The 21,169-nt window shown below is 42.8% G+C and overlaps 1 protein-coding gene and 1 long non-coding RNA gene across 3 annotated transcripts; one reads left to right on the top strand and one right to left on the bottom strand.

Moving 5' to 3' along the window:
- The first annotated feature begins 687 nt into the window (after window positions 1-687).
- Window positions 688-10,480, top strand: LOC310917007. The gene is made up of 3 exons (XR_014591381.1): window positions 688-781; window positions 9,181-9,370; window positions 10,370-10,480. It is a non-coding gene; the product is annotated as an uncharacterized lncRNA (long non-coding RNA).
- SMTNL2 (smoothelin like 2) lies at window positions 1,972-17,017 on the bottom strand. Of its 2 annotated transcripts, none has more exons than XM_083874935.1 (8): window positions 16,207-17,017; window positions 11,268-11,358; window positions 10,315-10,557; window positions 8,587-8,662; window positions 6,416-6,586; window positions 6,164-6,281; window positions 5,577-5,728; window positions 1,972-4,526 (listed from the first exon to the last, which is right to left on the bottom strand). In XM_083874935.1, exons 1-8 carry the CDS (start codon window positions 16,594-16,596, stop codon window positions 4,400-4,402), a joined length of 1,368 nt encoding a protein of 455 aa, XP_083731061.1. In that variant the 5' UTR covers window positions 16,597-17,017; the 3' UTR covers window positions 1,972-4,399. The 2 variants fall into 2 exon arrangements, with proteins under 2 accessions (XP_083731061.1, XP_083731062.1); XM_083874936.1 differs by having other exon boundaries at window positions 16,465-17,013.
- Window positions 17,018-21,169: the final 4,152 nt, after the last annotated feature.

The following is a 21,169-nucleotide window of genomic DNA, read 5'->3' as shown; positions in this document are numbered from 1 at the left end:
CAAGAGCTTGACATCAGATGATACAGTTGTGTCCTCTCCATCTAGCTCTTCTATAGTTTAGATCAGATCAGTTTCTCAGAGAGAAACCAGACAATGTTTTAAAAGATCACAAAATTATAAAGAAGTAACATTGGTAAAAAAAAAAAAACCAACAACAACAACAAACAAACACAAAACCAAACCAAAACAAAAACAAACAAAAAAACCTAACCAAACAAAAAACACCATAAAAAAACCCACCCCAGAGCAGAGAGAATGTCATGTTTCTGAAAACGTGCTTAATCACCTCGAAAGCTGAGTACCGCCCCCCCAGGGATAGTTCTCCACATTGTTGTGGGACCAGTGGGACTTCATGCCCTTTTGTTCTGAAAACCCAGTATCCCATGCTGTCCTGCCTCAGACTGTAGCAACGCTGTCACAAATTAAAGCTACGAACCACAAATCCGTTCATCAATGTCAGCTACCTTAAAAGACGAATTGCTTTTAAACTGTTAATATGTAATTTACAACCGATTCCCGCCATATGAATCGTTTAACTAAAGAAAGGTTTCGTTTTACCTCAGGTGGTTTTCTCTACCGGCCTGGAGGGGCAGGAACGGCTCCACCGGGGCTGCGCGCGCCCGACGGTCCCACCGCGCGCCTCCCCCCGCGCGCGCCCCCGCGGTAACGGACGCGCGGCCCCGGGGAGGAGCGGCGGACACCGGCAGCGCCTTCCCGCACCGCGTGTGAGCGCCGGGGCACGGCTGGATGAAAAAAAGCCCTCTTCTGCACAGCAACAGGGGTAAGCTAACACCAGCGCGCGTACCACATTCCACTGTAATGCCTTTAAAAAGGATTTTACAGAGGAGCGGCTCAGCACGTAGAAAACCGCTTCACTATTTGTGAAATGGCCAAGTCCTCAGTCTGGAAAAGTCCCACGGTTTCTGTGAGGAGTCTAACCAACCAGCATTAACGAGACTAGATCTAACTTAAGTAATGGTGCCATGTTCCTTATTGGGTGCATGAAAAATACCGTGGATAGCCTTATTCGTCAGAGACTCAATCTCTGGTGTGTGGTGAAGTAGGAGAGTTGTCTAGGTTGAGCTTATACTGCAGCATCATTAACTGCTTTCTTTTAATGTTGCTAATATTGCAAAGCAGACTAATGTAATGGGTCTGAACTCTGGTGTTCGACTAATGTCCAAAATAATCTATGAAGAAAAGCTGAGAAGGCTGGAGCTGTTCTGCCTGCAGAAAGTTCAGGGGAGAGCTTCCTGCAGCTTTTCAGTACTTAAGAGAGGCTTCTAAGAAAGATGGGGACAAACTTTTCAGTAGGGCCTATAGTGACAGGACAAGGGTTAACAGTTTAAAACTAAAGGTTGATTTAGACTAGATATAAGGAAGAAGTTTTTTTACAATGAGGGTGGAAAATACTGGCACAGGTGGCCCAGAGAGGTCCCCATCCCTGGAAAAATTCCAGGTCAGCTTTGGGCTTGGCTCTGAGCAATCTGATAAAGCTGAAATCATAGAATCATTGAATGGTTTGGGTTGGACACCCCTGCTTATTGCAAGGGGGAATTGGACTAGATCGCCACCACGGTGCTCAATCCATTCCAGCCCAAACTATTAGTACCTCAGTAAGTTCAAGCATGGTGCTATAACTGCAGCAAGGTTGTGAGTTTGATCCCCATATGGGCCATTCACTGAAGAGTTAAACATGATGATCCTTGTGGGTCCCTTCCAGCTTAGAATATTCTGTGGTTCTATGTTAACTCCTCTGAGCTTTTTGTAGACATAGATGTATTTTAGCATAACCGAAAATGGCTTTTAAATGCATTTAACACAAAGCAATCCCATCTTCTATTTTGGACGCTTTAACACTACCTCTGTAAGCCAGGACAGGTTTAAATCAATGGTACCAGGCTGAACCTTTGGGATAGCTTTATACATAATTACATATATTTAAAATACATATAAAAGAGTTCGCATGGGTTTGAGCATACGTTTAGATTAAACGCTTTATTGGAAATATCACACAAAGGGAGAAGTGATGAAAGACATTCATCCAGTCATTACACTTTAAAAGAGAAGGACCTTCCTGCTGTGGGAAGCATAGTCTTAAAAAGTAGATGATGACATAATCTTGAAAATATTGCACAGAACAAACCAATTAACTTTCAAAGTAGGATGAAGTTGTCAATAAACCATAGATATACTGTTAGATATAATACAGAAACATTTAGAAAAGTTAAGAAACAATCCATTTGTGTAAAATATATACTATGCCAACTTAATAGATTGTTCTTTTATCATTCATGCTAAACACACTGTCATATATACACACATGCTCTGCATTTTTTTTTTTAATAAAAATACTGAAAAATCAATTTGGGGCATACATTATATACTTGAATTTCAATTTAATCATACCATCAAATAGTTGATGGTATTCATATAGAGCAGACCTCTTAATGCACAAAGCTGTAAGTTTTTCTAAAAGTGTGTCATAGCACTATCTTCCTGACTCTTACACACAAACCATCAATAGATCAACTCAGCTTATAGTCTTCCACTTCCCTGCAAACAGGTGGTTGGTAAGTCCCAGGTATCTTTACCATCACCTTTCTGAAGTGGGAATATTTAAGAAAACCTGTACAAATACATTGTGGGTAGCTGCAAAAACAAGCTAAAATACAGAAAGGATGTAGATTCACCCAGGTGAATTGGCAGTAATTTTACAGCCTAAAACTTCCTTTATATAATTATGTGCTATAAGGCCTAAATTGGCCAAGCACTTACCTGTGTCTTCAGCACTCATATCAGACAGTAAAGTCATCTGTGACCTTGGACTGTGAAGAAACGCGATGGATTATGTCAGTATTGTCCCTCTTGTGGTAGTTAAGATGGAACTTGGCTCTGCTACTCAATAAAAAGCATTCTACTGTAAGAATGTAAATAGGTGTATTGCGTGTGCCAGATTTGGACAGACTTCTCATCACGCTTAATCCAAACTCCTCCAAAACAGAAGTACAATGTGTTTATCCTTATGGCACGTTTGGTAGAACTACAGGTGCACGCTTACTCCTGAGAATTATAGTCATTCAAGACAAAGAAAAAACTGAAGGCAATTGCACTTTTATGCTAACAAAGCGGTTCCTTCAATAAGGTTTCTTAAGTAAACTTGACTAGACTGAACTAAAATCATATTTCAAATGCAATTGAACTTATGTACTTTTTAAACTGAAATTCAGACCACGCAGAATCATGACTGGAACAAAAAATCTTTTAAGTAAAAGCCCCGTGTTGTTTTCACCAATTTTGCTTACTTATCTGTCACATCATTCTCTAAAAAGATGCAATAAATCTGAAGAATGCTTGACATATTTTGTTATAAATGAGCATCAATACAGAACCAAAGTAATCTTTCTAAATATCTACAAAAAGCACAAGGGCAGGTTAAAAACCATTCTCTAGCATGAGCAGAGGACTTGTGGCTTTTACTTTCTATGACCTTGTCTCTTAGGGAAGAAATAATTTTAGGCTTTTTTTATTCCAGTTAATCTGAAAACTGAAACTAGTGCAAAGCTTTTGAAACTATTTCAAAACTCCCACATTTTTTTTTGTATTGTTCATCTACCTCAAAATCAGCATCTGTATTAACAAGTTGTAAAGAATTCACTCCTGTCCACACTGAAAAGCTGCTCTCCCCCTGAGTCCAGGTAAAAGTACATTACAGGCTTGTTTCTATTACAACTGTCCAAAGGACTTTGTACCTTACTAGCTCCTACCTTTCCTGCAATCCTAAACCATTCAAGCACACAATCTCAGTGCACATAACCCACACAACCTCAGTGCCCACAGTCTCAAGCACACAACCCACTTGGAAGGGTAGAGTCGGAGGAGAGGCATTATTGCCCTAGTGGTTGAGTACTCTAGGTTATAATTTGCTAAACAGAATTTTCCTTGTCCATCTGCTATTTCTTTTGTACTATGCTCTACAAAGATGTGAAACTAAAGGTGCTATCTTATGGAGTTTTAACTGCATTTTAAGATGGAACACCTTCATAGCAGAATCAGTGCATAATATTGTCCCCAGCCTGACAGAGACAGGAGAAACAAATTTGCTTCCTGTGATCTTTAAACATAAAAATCCAATCTACTATTAGCACCAAAATTACAGTATTTGCCTTTGCCAATGTCTTTGTGTCTTTTCAAACCTATTTCTGTATTACTGACATGGTGATGTGATCAACACTTCAGGGCACTGCTCAGCAATACTTGAGTCAGCCAGGCACACAGCTGAATGTAAGCAACGGGACAGTAAAAAGCAAGAAATAATACTATGTTCCATTTGCAAAATGTCACTCTTCCCATTAGCATTCTGTACTTGACCCTTCTGGCTGCAGAGGTCTTGATGGTTTTATTCAAATCGTCGTAGATGACTGTACAGAGACTGGACATAGGTGAAGACACACATGGGATCTGGTTTGTGACCCATCACCATCATATCTTCCACTTCTATCAGACGGTCACAGTGAGCCATTTTCCTGTATTAACAATAAAACAGATACAGCAAATCAAGAGTTACGTAACTGCCTCCAAGAGTCATTTGATGCTCTGATTTGAGCATCATTGAAACATTTAAGAAATCCTGAGGTTTATCGGCAGCATTTCATTTCACAATGAATTGAGCAGTGTCAGGCTGGACATTGTTATATTTTTGACCATGAAACATTCCTTTTCTTTCTCTCTCTTGCTTTATATTGGGATCTGATCTACAGCCCTGGAGGGGGTGATGCTTTTTTTCACTATCATTCATATTCCTTATATCTGTAGCATATAGCCCAATCTCACACTACTCTGTCCACATCTCAGGTTTTGGTTAATATATAGGGAGTTCCAAAAGAATGGAAAAACTCAGGAAGAGATGAGATGTGCTGACGAAGTCCCATGTGGCCGTGAATTGTTTGTTCTCCACCACCCCCATATCTTCGAGATGTGCTCAGAACCAGCAGAAAGGAACAGATCTGTAGAAGCTTAAGATGAAAAATCACAAGGGCAAAAATCAATTTTATCAGCACAGCTAGCTGATTCATATTATCCAGATTCTGTAATGTATTAAGTATATAACTCTGAACTTCACGTAAAGAATTAACAGTTCTCCTCACAGTTTAGTTAGACAAACCAATCCTTTTCCAGCCCAAGAACCAAGGACACCATTGCAGCTTCAGGCCCAAGAAGTATAAACAACAGTGAATTGTGGAGAGCAAACTGGGAGGATGGGACTTCATAACCTGAAGCTGTCATTGGACAATTAACCCAAACATGTAAATGGACCAAAACTTAAATGTGTAATCAATCCATCGTCCATCCTGGGTGTAGCCTCGGCCAGGCTCTCATACTGCCCAAGGTGTATCCTTTGAAGGCCTTTTTAATAAACACCTACTTTACTCCTTTAACCCTGTCTAGCCTCTGTTCTAGGTAGCTTCTCAAGGCATCAATACAGAGTCGAAAAGAATAATAATTGAACTCTTCACTGCTGCTCAGGTGCATGAGACTTGAACTGGAAGCACTTCACAAAGAGCTTATGTACTCACTCAGCTGTTGTAAAGGCCAGCTCAAAGTTCTGCTTGCGATTAGCCGGGTCAAGCTTATTATAATCAAAAGCTTCGGGAAAGAAAGAATGCACAAGAGCGCAGAATGCCATCCCATCATTCCAGCTTGAGGAGAAGTTCTGGAGATCAATGTGCTGTCATGATGAAAAAAATACACATGTTAATGCAGCACAGGGGAACAAATAACAGCAGCTGCTTTTGTTCAGTGCAGTTTTCTATCCTTCTTTCCCACCAGCAAGAGCACAGGCTTTATTTTTTCCTTCCCATCTTTGTATATCCATTTCATTGTTGACATTCTGGGAAAAAAATGGCACACACTCAGCAATAAAAGCTTTTTGCCCGAAATACCCAGATGCAAAGCAGACACATGGTCAAGGTCCCTGATCCAAAGCCCACAGAAAATACTCCGTGCCTACGCAAACCATGTTTGTGTTACCCACAGAAAAATTGATGACCTTGAGGAAGTTAACTCATTCTCTAACATATTTTACATTCACCTTTTGAGCATGGAATTTGGCAAATTCTTATGAAAAAAAAGGAGAAAGATGAAAGCACTAGCATATCTTCACCTTGTATCCTATGGTTTTTGAGCGACACCAGTCTAACAGAATTTGCTTGATGCTGCTAGCGCTGGCAACCCCAAAACTCAGCGACCTCTTCAGCTTAGCTCTGGATTCTCCTTTTCCTCTGGAAAATTAACAGAGGCTAGATTAAAGTAAGTTCTAGAAAAACTTAAACCTACTTGTAAGGAACATCTATGCACTTTTGCCCAGACAAAATAGTTTCCAATTAACAAACAGTTCTGGAGACAAGTGACGTACTTTCCATCTTCACGTTCAAGTTTCTCTAACAGTGCTTTCCTGGCCTGCGTTTCTGAAGTCCGCGGGAGCGTCTGAGACCGCACCAATTCTCGCCTCCGTTCAACTTGGCGATGTACTGTGGGAGGAGGCGAGTGGGAGCTGGGGGTCACATCACTGTAACTGTCAATGGCACTGGAGAAACATAACATGAAAAGCATGTGCTAAACAAAAAAGTAACTCTCTGCAGTGAGAAGTGTCACTTGTCACTGTGACAAGCGTAAAGCTATCGCTAAAACTTCCAAAAGATGCATTTCAAGAGGACCGGCATGAGCCAAAAGCAATTTTAACGAAAGTAAAATTATTATTGACACACAACAGCACTTAATTATAGAAGCCCCTAAGGTGCTGTTACAAATAAGACAGCTTGATAAGCCACAAGCACTTTGTAGCACTGAGCAGAGCAACAATTAAAAACCTTCAAGAAAAAAGGACTAGTAAAAAAGGTTGTGGCCACACAGGAGCACTAAATCCCTTTGACTTCCAGCTTCAGGGTTCCTGGAGGCTGTGACATTTTTAAAATGAAACTTGACGAGTAATTCAGGAAGTACTTTTGATTTTTTTTTTTACCTACAGTGCACAGAATTCTGAGCTTCTGTCAGCATTGCTTTATTGACTGCAAGCTGTTAATTTGACTGAGAAATATAGGATTATATTCTAATTTGTGTTTGAGCCATATAGCGCTTCATAAGCATAAATGAAGGAAGCCAAACATTGCATTTGGAGATATTCCCTATCACAGAGATGGGAAACAGGCAAAGAACAATGACATCAGTGTCACACATTAATTTCTGGTACAGAGGGAGGTCAGGTATGACACCAAGTTCTATAGGGTGCTCAGTGTATCGTGACACAAACACTGAAGCGCCGATGTTGGAACTACCTGGGAAGAAACATAATGCCTAATTTGGGATTGTTTTCAAGGCAGATACAAGCCTAATTTAAGAGATTTAAACTTTCTTCTCTCGAATTCTTTTCTTGATGGATATTTTGCATGCTGAGGATGTCTGGATATGCCAGGAGTAATTGTCATACCATGTAATCCTCTACTAAGCAACTGCAACTCTGAGTTAATGAAGAATGTATAGTAGTCCTCAGCAAGGCATTTATCTACAAATTAAACTCTAGGCTAGCCAAACTAAAGATATTTGATGGTAATCATATGCTGGTTTCCAAAAATAAGCCCATAGTACTAATTTCAACACAGATGAGTATTTTTAAAAACTGTTTTCAAAGGACTTGACAACTTCCTCCTCCTAACAAAAATCCACCACTATCAGGCACTGAAAGTCTTAGCAATTAAGACTAAAACCATGTGGAAATCCACAGTTAGGTCTACTTGAAACTGCTCTATAAAATTTTGTCCTTTCTCATCTCTGTTTCACTTGGCCCAGAGGAAAGCTCACCACCTTTAAGGGGCTTAAAATATAGCACCAGTGACTCATTTGTTCTTCGGTGCACTGGCGGGACAGCCTAAAGAAGTCTCCCTGCAAAAAAGAGCCAAACGTGCTAAGGCTATCCAAAGCTGTAATCACAGGTGTGATGTCGATGTACAGCCTACTAGAAGTCTCATGAAAAGAAAGGTGTGAGGATTAGCCAGGATATGGCCTCGATATAGGAACCAGAGGAACAAAAGAGCTAATTGTGCAGGGAGTGTAGGAGGAATGAATTGTCCTCAAACTAGACATATAGCATGATATTTACTATTTACTGACTTCCTATGGGAAGTACAATCAATAAGTAACCTGGTACATTACACCTGAGAACATCCAGGATATGTATATAAGCACTGATGTGTTGAATGAAAATCACTACATACAGTACATCACTAGGGATGGTTTTAGTACAGATAGTGTGATTATTCCAGTAGTCATTGATCGGTTATTCCCTAAAAGTAGAAGTGTGGTTAAGAGTACTATGCCCATTTACACGTCGGTGGACATAGCGCATTCATTAAATGAACTACCTACGCTAATGTAAGAGATTATGGGGCAAGTTGATCAATATACAATTATACATTCAATGCTTAGAAAACAGCATCTGTGACTCACCCGTTTTCCAAGTCAGCAGAACACCTGTCCCTTGAGACTATATTGATCACAATGGCCTAACAAAATGTCATCAAAAATGCATACCTTTCTCCAGTTTTGGCTCCACTACGCAGCCCGTAGTTCACAGTTGAGACAGACTTTGTGACAGAAGTAGCATTCTCTATACAAAAACAGAAAAGATGCATTAGCGCAGAAATTTTCCTCATGTGCTTTGTGATGGATAGACACGCATTGATTTTTAGCCACCACACTGTAAAGCGGCAGGCCCCCAACTTCCATATGAGCTAAAAGCTGGGGAAGGATTTTCCCCAGCAGTTCAATTCCTCTGTACAATTATTGCACTGCAGCGAGGGTAGTGTAAGCGTACCAGAAAGGACTCAGAGGATGTCTTTGATAAAACTGCACTCAGAAGGTCAGATCACTTCAGGCCCTTGCGCATACCTCAGAGGAGGGCACACTGCCACTGACATTTCAGTTAAAGGAATAAAGTGGTGCTCCCACAAAAGTCATTCTAGCAGACAAGCCCTGGGGAGTTTAGGGTTAACCCTAATTTCTACCAGGAAGATATTTTAGTTTGTAAAGTAGAACAGACTCGAAGTTGCAAATGTGGCTTAAAACCAACTTTGCAGCTTCCTCCCTCCACCCCTGAGGTTCTATCTTTTGTGCTTTGCCTTTTAGGGTTCAGCTCTGGACTCCAGCTATGCTCTATAATTGCAGAAGAATGGAGCTGTCTTGCCCAGTTTTAACATCCTAAAGCCAAAACTTGCTGCATAAACCAGCAACTGATTTCTCGAACTTTTCTGACATCTATGGTTTCCGCTGCAGAGATTGCCTAACAGTACACACGTACATCACTGTGCAAATAACAGTAAGTACCCCTCACTTTGAGCTGATTGAGAATGTGATGGAGTAGAACAAAGGTTCATGATTCCATGAGTCTATATACACTTCTTAGCAATATTGATATTACCATGTACTTAAAAATGAAAACTACATGCTCAGGTCTGAACCCCTAAAGGGCATGGAATCACTCTCAATTTTTGTTGCATAAGGGCATGCAGATAGGAACAGTCACCTCCAGTGGCAGATGAATCCATTGTTTTCATTGTAATTGAATTCCAGTCCTTCACTTTATCAGCACAAAAAAAGACAAAGGAAGTGTTTGCTACATTCTCAGCTTTAGTAGGATAAAAATTGAAAGAATCATCTGCCGATAATCCATATCTCTTGCTAGCAATCCCATCTGGTATCCTGCTATAATTTCTGACCCATATATAAAGTCCAATTTGTAAGTGTCACAGCCAAGGATGAATGGCTTCAATGTGAAATTTTTTTTTTTAACTCAATTTCAATTTAACTAAGATTCTGCAATTACTGATGTGTGTATATGTGTCAGACTGCTGTCAGTCATTCCTTCCTCCAGATGACTATTGGAACCTGTTAGCCAAATAGCTGCCTAACTTCTCACAGGGCCTCCAGTCTCAAAGCACTAAAAATGTCTACAAATTTCATTAAAAGAGCTGGGCACGTTTAAGAGATTCGGTAACTTACTGAATTCAGTAAGTATGCCGCAGTATCTGCTTCACTCAAAACTCAACTACATTAGGCACAAAAATTGTCTGCGGATGTGGCATTACAGCCGAAAGCTCCAGCTAGGACCCACAGTATTCCAAACTGGAGTGTCCCACAATGGGATATTTAGCCATAAAAGCAAGGTTTCATAGTTACCACTAGGTCACAGAACAATATTCACAGCACCAGTTGAAGAAAGGAAGCAGGATGCAGCTTCAGCATGTTATTTTTCTCTCTTACCTGGCTGGTTGGAAGACTTCACTCCCACTGTATTTGTGCTCTTGCCCTGTCCCAGCAGGCAAGAAGATGTATTAGTTGTTCCTGTTGGACGGATGTTCTCTCCTGAAAACTTCTCAGATGTCCTGGTTACTGCAGTAACAGGAAGGTGGGGCATCTGTAAAGTGACTGCAGGGGCATGGGCTTCAGGGGAAGAAGATTCCGACATCTGAAAACAGGTCAGTTCACGAGTGACTTTTGCCTGACCTGAATAAAAAACGGGAGAGAGGCAGAAAATTTGCTTGCAGATTTGTAACAAAGTTACAAGCCAATGTCCAGGCAACATTTTACAAATCATTGGACTTAATCCCCTGTGAAACATTGTACCATCTATGTACAGAAACAACCCTAGTGCAAGTGATCCTAGCAGCCATCACACTTACTCTACGTGAATCTCAGCAGGAACAATGTCTATAGATCATTAATATACTAGCATTTGCATTCAGTGAGCTTCTCTCCCTCTGCGCAGCCCTCGCTCCCAATCTCCTGCCCCTGTTAAGGAAGCAGCATTTTTGTTCTTTTCATGGTTTTACGAAACACTGTATGACTCTCTAAACTGGAGATGGTAAGTCCTTCCTCCGCTGACGGATGATGGAAGCGGAGGGGTGACTTGCAAGATGTTTTGGATGCAAGACTACAATGGCACCCAGCATTAGCAGGCCTTATCACTCATGTCTCAAGTTAATGCAGCAGTAATAGCCTCTAATTTATGAAACACTATAGCACACGCTTTACAGTAAAGCCAAAGTTTTAACATTAAACTCGAAATTATGAAATAAAGTGTCGGTGCCACAGGACAATATCCATCCTGAAACTACAGCAAATTCTAACCCTTCCCAAATGTGAGATTTGCTCTATGACTGACAAGATTGTGTACTTTACAGGCAGTGATGCTTCATTTCATGCCCTGTTCCTACCTGCTGATGAAGATCGATGCCCATTTTCAATGATGGAAGAACTAAACACTCTTCTAAACTCAGGTTTCTGGTGGTCATCCAGGTCTACGCTCTGTCAGAACAGACAACAGACACGGCAACTAAATTTCAAACGGCAACAAAAGTGAGAAGAGTATCCAGAAACACCTGCCAAGAACAGATCTTCCTCATGCAAGTGACCTCAAAATAAGAAAGGAACAATTACCTAACCCCAGGAGCCAAGGCTGCATACAAAACATTGGCAATGCATAACTTAAATCAATCTTCACACACTTGTCCTTAACAGACCCCAAGCACCTAGGAGGTGTTATCTTTTCTTAGATAAAGGTATCACCATCCACTGTGATGGTGATAAACAGAAGACCTTGTGTAACAGTGGAGAAATTGATTGAGATTGCCTGGAATACTGCTCTGCATTTTTTTTTTTATTTGCTGCAGAAAGAAATTACACTGTGAAAACATATTGTACAAGCATTACAAAGTAATTCCAGTCCTAGCACATTACATATTATATTATAATCTGTAACTTCTGTAAGGATAACTTTTTTTCTTGGGAAAAGCATAAATTTTCCTCATAATGTCTGTCAATATAATTCCAGAAAGATCAGCCAGGAATTTTTTCGTGGGTTTAGTGGGAAGTTGCCGTTTTGTTTTTTGGGTTTTGTTTGAGTTTTTTGGCTGGCTGGGCTGGGGGTTTTTTGGGGGTTGAAGCGGAACATTAAACCACGAGAAACTGCGCAATTTTTGGCTGCATAACTAAAGGAAGAAGAAAACTGCTTCACGGATGCATGATTACTGCAGTTAAGTTTCCAAGAAGCAGGAGCTACAATTAGTAGTGAGAAATTCTCCAACACACAGTTCACAAAAAGTCTCATTGATTGTGTAGTTGCATCCACATGTTTTAAATTCTGGAAAAAACCCAACTATTTTGAAACTTTTGTATTTATCAAGAAAATGGTACTGTGTGAGAATACATTCAGTTATCACTAGCTGCCAGGATTGAGAGAATTACAACAAATACTAGTTACAGAAACCATGCAGAGTCAGGGCTTCGGAGCTTTTATTGCTGCATTTAGCGCAATTGAGATCCCAGTCAACAATTATTGCCCATATTCACAACTGAAATGTAAAGCATAGCTAATGCAGCTCCCTAGAATCTACCCATGGTATACAGTTAGAACCGTTTAGCCATTCATGTCAGCCATTATGACCTGAATGTGAAGAATGCCTGTGCAGGCTGTAAACATCAATCTACTTTTATAAGCTGGGGAGGTGTGGGTGAGTAAAATCGTCAAACGACATAGTCATTGCAAAGGTCACGCAGCATTCTACACACTGAACTGGCTTTCTAATGCAATGACAAGTGCTGCATTACCTTATTTCATGCAAACCCGACCGCTACGGTTTGGCTAACGGTGCCAAAAGAGAAACTGATACCAGGCTGGAGGATGGGGAAGAAGGCCCACGTGCTGACAGAACAGTGGGATCAGATTCTGATGTGCATTTAGTGGTGTCAGGCTGAAGTACTTTCAAAATCCACTTTGGAGATGCCAAGATTCTGACAAACCCATGTGTTTAGCAACACTTCTATCAGGGGTGGTCACATAGATTATAAATAGCAGAGTGATAACTACATATATCTGTACTTCATAATAAAAAGCACTCATTTGTACAACTCACGTGACAACAACACGAAGAACTGGTCAAGTTGAAGAAAAGAAAGTGAACACTAATATTTCAGATGCCTTATCCAAGCCTGCTTGCAGAACTAATCTCTGTGTAGCTCAGAGATCTCCATGTAATGGATGATAAGACTTTCCATAGTTGTAGGGCTGCTGGAATTCCTTCTTTGCTGCAAAGAAGTTATACTTTGGAGATCCATAACCGGAAGCTGCAATTATTGCAAGCCAGTGGCAAAAACTCAACACGTTCAGAAAAAGTAAGCGCCAGATCACAAGATTAGAAACAAAAGAAATATCACTTATTTCCTCGCTGAACCTCTAAGGTGCATGTCTGTTATGTCTTCAAGATTTTGTCCGCAACAAGGTCAGTTTCTAGAAGGATGACAGACACAAATGATACTATTCTCTCAAATGAGAGATTTCAGTCATTCAGTGTCTTTCATAAAACCACCAGCTACCACAAGGGTCACAATAAAAGTCATCGGCTCTAGAAATGCTGTTTATCTAGGAGAAGTACATCCACAGAAAGGTTTGGGTCAGAAGGGATAGTAAAGGTCACCCTGTTTCAACCCCTTGCCACGCACAGGGGTTCCACGCATCAGATCGGGTTGCTCGGGAGCCCATCCTGGCCTCAAACACTGACAGGGATGGGTCATCCACAACTTCCCTGGGCAACCTGTGCTTCACCACCCTCTGAATGAACAGTTTCTTCCTAACAACCAATCTAACCCACCCTCTTTCAGTTTAAAACCATTGCCCCTCGTCCTGTTGCTATCTGCCTGTACAAAAACAAGTCCCTCACCCTCCTTTTTGTAAGCCCCCTAAAGTACTCAAAGGTCGCAATGAAGTCTCCCTGAAGCCTTCTCTTCTCCAGGCTGAACAACCCCAGCTCTCTAAGCTTATCTTTACTGGAAATACGTAGGTCATTATGTACACCTGAGTCACGTCTTATGCAGTTACTCACAGGCTGACTAACTGCTGGGTGCCATTGGGTCACCAGGGAGCCAATGGGAAATACTTGTTTAGACCTTCATAGGTGATCATAGCCAGCTATCTCTCTCTCTCTGCAGCTTTGACCACTGCAGGCAGACTCTCTGCAGCCGTTTGTCCAACAGACAGAAACTTCTCTGACGGTTTTAAAACAGAACACCCTTAAAGTACTTTTAGTCCTCCCTCTTAACAAAGGCATCACACTCAATCACAAAAACTACGGAAATATCATAACTTGCAAAGCTCCTGCCAAAATGTAAAATCAGATCAACAAAAAAAAAAAGATATCAAAACTCTTCTTTTGTAAGTGCTCAGTAGCTCAGGTATGGCTCCACGATCCAGATTTTCAAAACTAACTCTTCAAATATCTCCTATTTTCCACCTTTGTGGAAGCAGCTCTCAAGATTCTGGTCTAGTTAAGAGAGCTGAATTGAAGGCTGGTATCAAACCAACAGGAAGACTCACCTCCAAATCAGAACGGCTAATGGCCATTTAAAATTCCACCTAAACCAGCTTTTAGACCACTGTATAACAGCTTTCGAGGACATCATAGCAGAAACTGCCCAGATTAAAATTAAATGGAGATTTGTGTCCTTACTTCTGAACTATGCTTGGAAATCCCTGGATTCATTTTTTCCCCCCCAGTTAAATTACCATGAAAAGATCTAGCAATATTAGAAAATAATGGTTCAGATACCAAAGATGCTCAGAATCTCCAGTATCTAATTAATGCTGCATCAACCACACAGTAAAAAGGAATTCAACTGATAAATCTTTTTGGGAGCAAAAGAGCTCGTCTTGGTTTGCTGCTATTTCCAGGTCAGTATTATTTGCTTCTCATATCTCACACTTACGTAGAAGTATTTACTAAGATAAAAGTATCATCAGTTTTACCATAGATATTCGTGTTTCTGAAAACATACACAGTGCCATTTATGTTATTCCATTTGAAATGTTTTGGTCATATAACCAGAAACTGGAATCAACTGAAGGAACAGTGTTCATTACAGAGAACGCAGGTGACTGGCACAGCAACCAAAGCTCGCTCTTTTGCCATTTGTGTGCAGCCACATCAGAACCTGACCCACAAATTCATGTTTTCACTGCACAAATTTGGTGTGTATAGCTGTAGCGGCACCTCCCATAGTTCTCAGTACTGAAATTCCCTTTTGGTCAGCTCTGCTATCTTGGGAACTTCTCCAACCTAAATTGTTGGGAGGGCACTGAATAACGATCAGCACCTAATTGATCTTCCCTGAACCCTCAGAGCAAAGCAGGAGGGTACTCACACAAACAAAAGCTCATACTGAGCTTTAACGTGGACACGGATACCTAAAGCTGGACATTACCGTAACATTGACGCGAGATTCTCCATACTGGGAAGTATACTAGACCGTGAAATGGAACGGGGAACAACAATCCCTTGTCCCTTCCGTATCACCCAGCTTACACCTATTCCTTGCAATATAAGCAAGCGTGGATAGCTCCGCAGAACAGAAAGGAAGCAGTCTATAAATTGTATGGATGGTGTTTACCTTTTTCACATGGGGGGAAAAGTGGCAGTTTCTACGATGTATCAAACGGCAGCTTCACCTTTTACCCAGAGGTAGGAAGCCCAATGTCCGCATTCACGGGTCAGTAGGAATGAAGAGGGCAGGAATGCAATACAGACTCTGCTCATTCCCAATTCTAGTGACTTTAATTTCCAAGCTTTTACTTTTTAACCCCAAGTCTGCATAGACCACAGACCAGTTTTTTAAGCTTCAACAGTCTTAACCCCCCCTCAAGACATGCTTAACCAAGAGGACCTAAACAAGCTGTCTAAACAAGCTGTCATCTGTGAAAGCCAAGTCTCTGGTACCCCGGTTTTATGTGCCCAAATCACAGCGTACTGTCCGGTAGTACTCTCCTGGCATCAAGGTTTGCACAGGAACTCTCAACTCTTCTCGCAGAGACAGACACTGAAAAAGGATTACATAAAACATCTCAGTACCAGATGAGCTTTCCACTAAGTGGTGTTTCTATGCGCCACGCGTTACAACGTTCTGTTACACTGCAGGAAGTTTTATCACTGGGAGGAATGACTGAGTACCTCTGTGCGAGTTTAGCTACCACTGACCCCGCGCCGCAGAAGAGGAACCCCGTGTCCTTAAACGTTACCCCGTGCCAACGCAGTCTGGCAACAGTCGTGAAGTATCCTCTTATGCATGCCCTTGGCCCTCCCTCCTGCCGTCTCCCAGGCCGCTTACTTGGCTCCGGCCAGCGACCGCTAGCTTGGCACGACTGGAGAATGTGTCGTCGGCCGAACCTTGCCCCGGCGAGCCGGGCCCCACGGCCGCCTCGTTCACCCAGTCCTGCGGCAGCCCCGCCGACCGGCCCAGGGCCTCCACCTGCCGAGACAGGCGCTCCAGCTGTACCCGCAGGCGCAGGTTCTCCTGCTGCAGCTCAGAGACAGCGTGTGCCAGGGGGCTGGCGAGGCGCAGCACCTCCTCCACCTGCCGGCCTACCCCCTGCTTGAACAGCTGGATGTCCACATGGATGTCCCGGACGGCGCCCCGCAGCGTGTCCTCATAGCGTCCCAGGCCGTCACAGACGGTCTGAGCCTCCCGGCTGTTCAGATCCTCGATCTCGCCGGCCATGGTGTCCACGGGCCGCAGGCTACGCGGGCAAGGACGGAGGGGCTCGGGAGCGGCCAGCGGCGGAAGCCTGATCGTCTCCCCGCTCGCCGCCGCCTGTCCTTCTCTTCGAGAGCTCCCTGTGCCTCCTGGCGGCCCTGACCCGGCCCCCGGCGCCGCCGGGCACGGCCCGCTCTCCTGGGGCGCGGGAGGCACAGAAGCGGCGCGAGTGGCGCGGCTGCAAGGTCCGCCCCGCTCCGCGTTCACTCCTTCAGAGGGGGAGATGGAATTTGGGGAGGCAATGGTGGAACAAGCCGGGAGAAGGGGCGGGGCCACGGGCTCGTTCACAGCTGCCCAGGGACTTTAGGGCCCGAGAGGGCCGGGCGCTGCGGGCTGCGGGTGGGGCCGCGGGAGCGAGACGGCACGAAGCGGGCGCCAGCGCCGGGCTGGGTGAAGGAAGAAGTGGGAGATGTGGGTCGGAAAGGAATAGGAGAGAGACAGAACGAGGGGAGGAGCGGTTAGTACCAGAGCCTTCCCGAGTTGCTTGGTCGATGACCATGTGAAAGTATGCACAGGCTGTCTCTTTCGCGGGAACTCGGGGGCAAAAGTAAAAGAGAAAGGTCTTTGAGGGCATAGAGACAGAAATGCACGCACATACACCCTTAGACAAACCGCCAAGTTGCTGCCCATGAAAGCGCAGAAACTCATAACCGGCATGTTCACACTTAAACGTTTCCCATAGTAGGCTGCAATTCGATGGGCATTAGTATTGAGCTGCCAAGTCGTCTGGCAGATCCAATCTGTGTGCATGCGGGAAGAGACACATTTCTGCCAAACTAGCCAGAGCCACGATGCAGAATGCTTTCAAGCATATTCTTTACTGCAGCACAAGACAAAAAAAGCCTCACAGAAAAAAGGAATCTGAGAAATATTTTAAAGACATTTGTGTCATCAAGTAGCCTATATCTGTCAGCCCTCTATGTCAAATAGCTACAACTTCTTTGGTAAAATTAAACAGTTGGCAATAGTAGTTCTCTTGCAGCAGCAAGTAGCTAAGCCTATAAACCTGGAATATGCAGGGAAAGTTGGAGTTCTGCCCTAGTCAGTACGGGTAAAACCCTAAAGCAATAATAACATAATTCACTTACCATTAGCTCACAGGCAATTTCTTAGCATATACAACCTTATCTAAAAATAATACATATATGTGTGTGTGTTTATTGAACTTGGCAGCTCATAGTCCTAATAGTGTAATTCTTTGGAAAATACTCTTCCTGGATGGTAAATATTTCCATTTTTACAATATTTTCAATTACTAAAGAAAACTTACACTTCATCACAGAATAACTATCTAGTAGAAAATTCAGCTTTCTGATAAAAGGTGTTTTGAAAAAAAGTTTCCAACCTATTCTCAGTTAGGTCTAGCAGAGCCAAGCAAATCAAATTGTGTTGCTTCTTATAGCTGACAGGCAACTTTTCTGTGTCTTTTTACTCATAGCAGGAATTATCGTAACATTGAGATCACGGTGGCAGAAGGCAACAGAGTGTGCACAAGGCACGTGTCCGCAGATGTACGTGCAATCGCATACATCCAAAGGCAGCAATAGGAGAAGCCATTCCCTGATTTGTGCAAGGTATTCAGCTCCTTTGGCCCTGCTCGCTCACCACAAGAAGGACTAACGATCTCCGTTACACCTAAGGATGCCAAGCCCTGTAAAGGGTAACATTTAAGAGACAACAGCCGCTGCCATGGCTGCAAACTTTGTTTTCTCAATACTGATCTCGGGTATCTGAGACCTGGTCATCCTCTCCTTAGCAATCACTATCCGATCGTGTGTCTGACAGCGTTCCACAGGCTGTTCCAATTCTTTCCAGATCAGAGTTCTAGCTTTTCATGGCATAAAGCAACCCGATACTCTGGGATAGCTCCAGCTTACACAAAACTGCCAGCCAAGGGGAAGGCCTCAGCAGTAGGACTTTTTTTGTCAGCACCTGTCTCAAAGCTCTCTACTGCAGAAGAAGTGGAAAAAAATCTACAGTCACTTCACCCAGACCAGTTCCTTATTCACACCTCCTCCTTAGCACTTGCTTCACCAAGCACAGCATCTTACAATGTGGTTTATTATTTTGCACAGCACTCAGCTTACCCCATCTGGAAAGAGGTGATACCACTTGAAATTCTGAGACCGGGGCAGAGGGGGGCAAAAAGGAGAAGCAACTGCAAAACTTATGGGGATCTGGTGCGCTGTAAGAGTGATTCAAAGGCTAAGTGTCTCTCGAGCAAATCTATTATTAGGAGGATCAAAACCTACTATTGTATTAATTCACCTTTGGGTTTTGCATTTGAAAGGAGTAGGATTGCCCAACACTATGCTATGGGAAGGCAACAGCACCCGGCATTGTCCAGCTGGGATATTGCTGCATGTTTTCATGGCTGGGTTGTTTACCCTGTGGAGTTGCCAAAAGACGTACAAAACTCCAGCTAAAGTGTCCCCACACCAGCTAACTACAGTTCTCATTCTAAGAAACAACATTACCAAGCATCTGGAGACATTCGGGAATGTCAAAAGACCAGTAGCAGGACGTTTTTCTCATTCCTCCAGTGTAATCTTCTGCTAGGTACCCCACTATCTCACTTTGCATTGTGTTACAGAGTTCATCAGGGCTATTTGACATTTATCGGGCCAGGGCTAGGTGATGGCTTTCCTGTCATGATAATGATCGTTGATGATCTCCTCAAGCACCCTTCCTAAATACTCCAACACATTCCTGTGTACCACGTAAAACTCCCACAGCTTGATAGAGGCCTGACCGGTATGTCTGTCTTTTCCTGACTGGGATTCACTTTTTCCTGAATGGTCTGTTTTTCCAACTTATTATTCTTCCCACTTGCTACAATCTGTCCCACTCTCTTGTTCTATAGCAAACTAATTCCATTATGCCTCCTTTTAGGAAGGAGATCCCAAGCGTTAAGACATATTTACAGTCTGTCACAAACCCATACAAAATTGATACTGTGCCAAACAGAGAGCAGCCAGCTTCCTTCCTTCAACAGGAGACCTGTAGCCCTTGGCTTCTGCTGTGGCATTTTGGCCCACGTAACACAGGTAACGTTCATCGTATGGCTGACCGGACATAGCAATTGACAATACAGTCAGACATTTGCCAAGGGCAGCCACGTAATGATCCCGGTACAGCTTCTAAAGGGTTGGGAAAAACTTCTACTGCAGATAGAACCCTGACCTTGCATTAAGCTTAACAGAAGGAATGATCTGAAGCTCCTAATCGAGGTAAATATGCACATGCTGGTAATTTAAAAGTTAACAGGGCAAATTTCAATCTCAGCTATAATATTATTATTAATGTGAAATTATTCTTTCAATTCATGCAGTTACTTGATATTTACTGTTATCGCCCTAAAATCAGAATGCAGGCCTTGGTCTTAATTTTGAAGAGTGCCCATACCAAGTATCGGATTTTTTTTCCTCCCTTGTGTGCCAGAAAATAAACAACAAAGGAAGGTGATCTATATGTAGGCTTACAAGAACATTCACAAAAAGAGGCAGAGGAAAACACTTCTGTTTTGCTTCATCAAAAATATTTTATCCCAACTGTTATTCATTATCAGAGCAATGAACACAGGTGTGGAGAGCAGCAGTGGGCTCAACGGTTTGGCTTCAACTCTTTTAATATAGAGCCAAGCTCATAATCAATTTCTTTGATGCATATACTTCTTATTGCAAGCGGAAGGGGCATCACTAAGTTCCTTAAGAAAGCAAAGACTTTTTTCCTGTCTTTATAGACAGGACAGAAACAGAGGCATTTCCTGAGTGCTGTAACTCACTAGTCTACAGCACCAGTGGTTAAACTGCTGAGTGAGAACTCCACTTCGTACAGTTCTCATCTGGCTTTCTAGCGCCAGGCCTAAGCTTTGCCTCTCCGCTGCTTCCCTGAGTGTCCCGACAGCCGAGGCAGTGCACCTAGCCAACTGCATCTCTCAGCACCTTAAGCTATGTCCGTAAGCAAAGAAATATTTAGGACTTCCCTGACAGATTGAAGCCAATACAACTTCCTCATACTTCAACCCTAAAATGAGAGAAAATATGGGGACCTTTCATAAGCTTCTGGTTCAAAACTTTCCCATGAACATCAGCATCAAATCCCTCCAGAATCCTCCTGCCACCATTCCTCACAACAGGTTTAGAAAGGTGGCATTTCCTTCCATAATTTGCACAATTACGGCAGTTCCTTTACCCGTATATCCTGTACTGCTTGGTACAGGTTGGAAGCTTTGCTGCAAAATAACTTTGCAAGTAATAATCAGAAGCATTGAGATGCACGGCAGAACAGGAGGCATTTGACAAGTGTTATCCTGAAACCTGTGGAATATACAATGCCTAGGTTCTCACCCTACTGTATTCCTAATGAGCTTCTTTACGGCATAGACCAGCACTGGGCTGCCCACACCAACAGTGGGCAGTTTGTGTCATGGGTAACAGCGGTATGCCTCTTTCTACATGGGAGCTTGCTTTCCCGTTGTGTTATTCCCATTGACAAATCAGAAGCTGTGTCAATGGGAATAACCGGTAGTATTTAG

This window comes from Zosterops lateralis, assembly GCF_965231275.1.
Source record: "Zosterops lateralis genome assembly, chromosome: 19".
Classification (NCBI taxonomy): domain Eukaryota; kingdom Metazoa; phylum Chordata; class Aves; order Passeriformes; family Zosteropidae; genus Zosterops; species Zosterops lateralis.
The sequence above is the reverse complement of the archived record's forward strand: the minus strand, read 5'-3'. Positions and strand labels throughout refer to the sequence as shown.

Bases quoted from the DNA above. Each gene is read 5' to 3' on its own strand.
- SMTNL2 (XM_083874935.1), bottom strand. From the start codon at position 16,596: ATGGCCGGCGAGATCGAGGATCTGAACAGCCGGGAGGCTCAGACCGTC. The intron at 8,663-10,314 runs GTAAGAGAGAAA...GTTTTTGTATAG, and splicing joins GAAGTCTTCCAACCAGCCAG to AGAATGCTACTTCTGTCACA. The intron at 5,729-6,163 runs GTGAAGATATGC...TCATCATGACAG, and splicing joins CAAAAACCATAGGATACAAG to CACATTGATCTCCAGAACTT.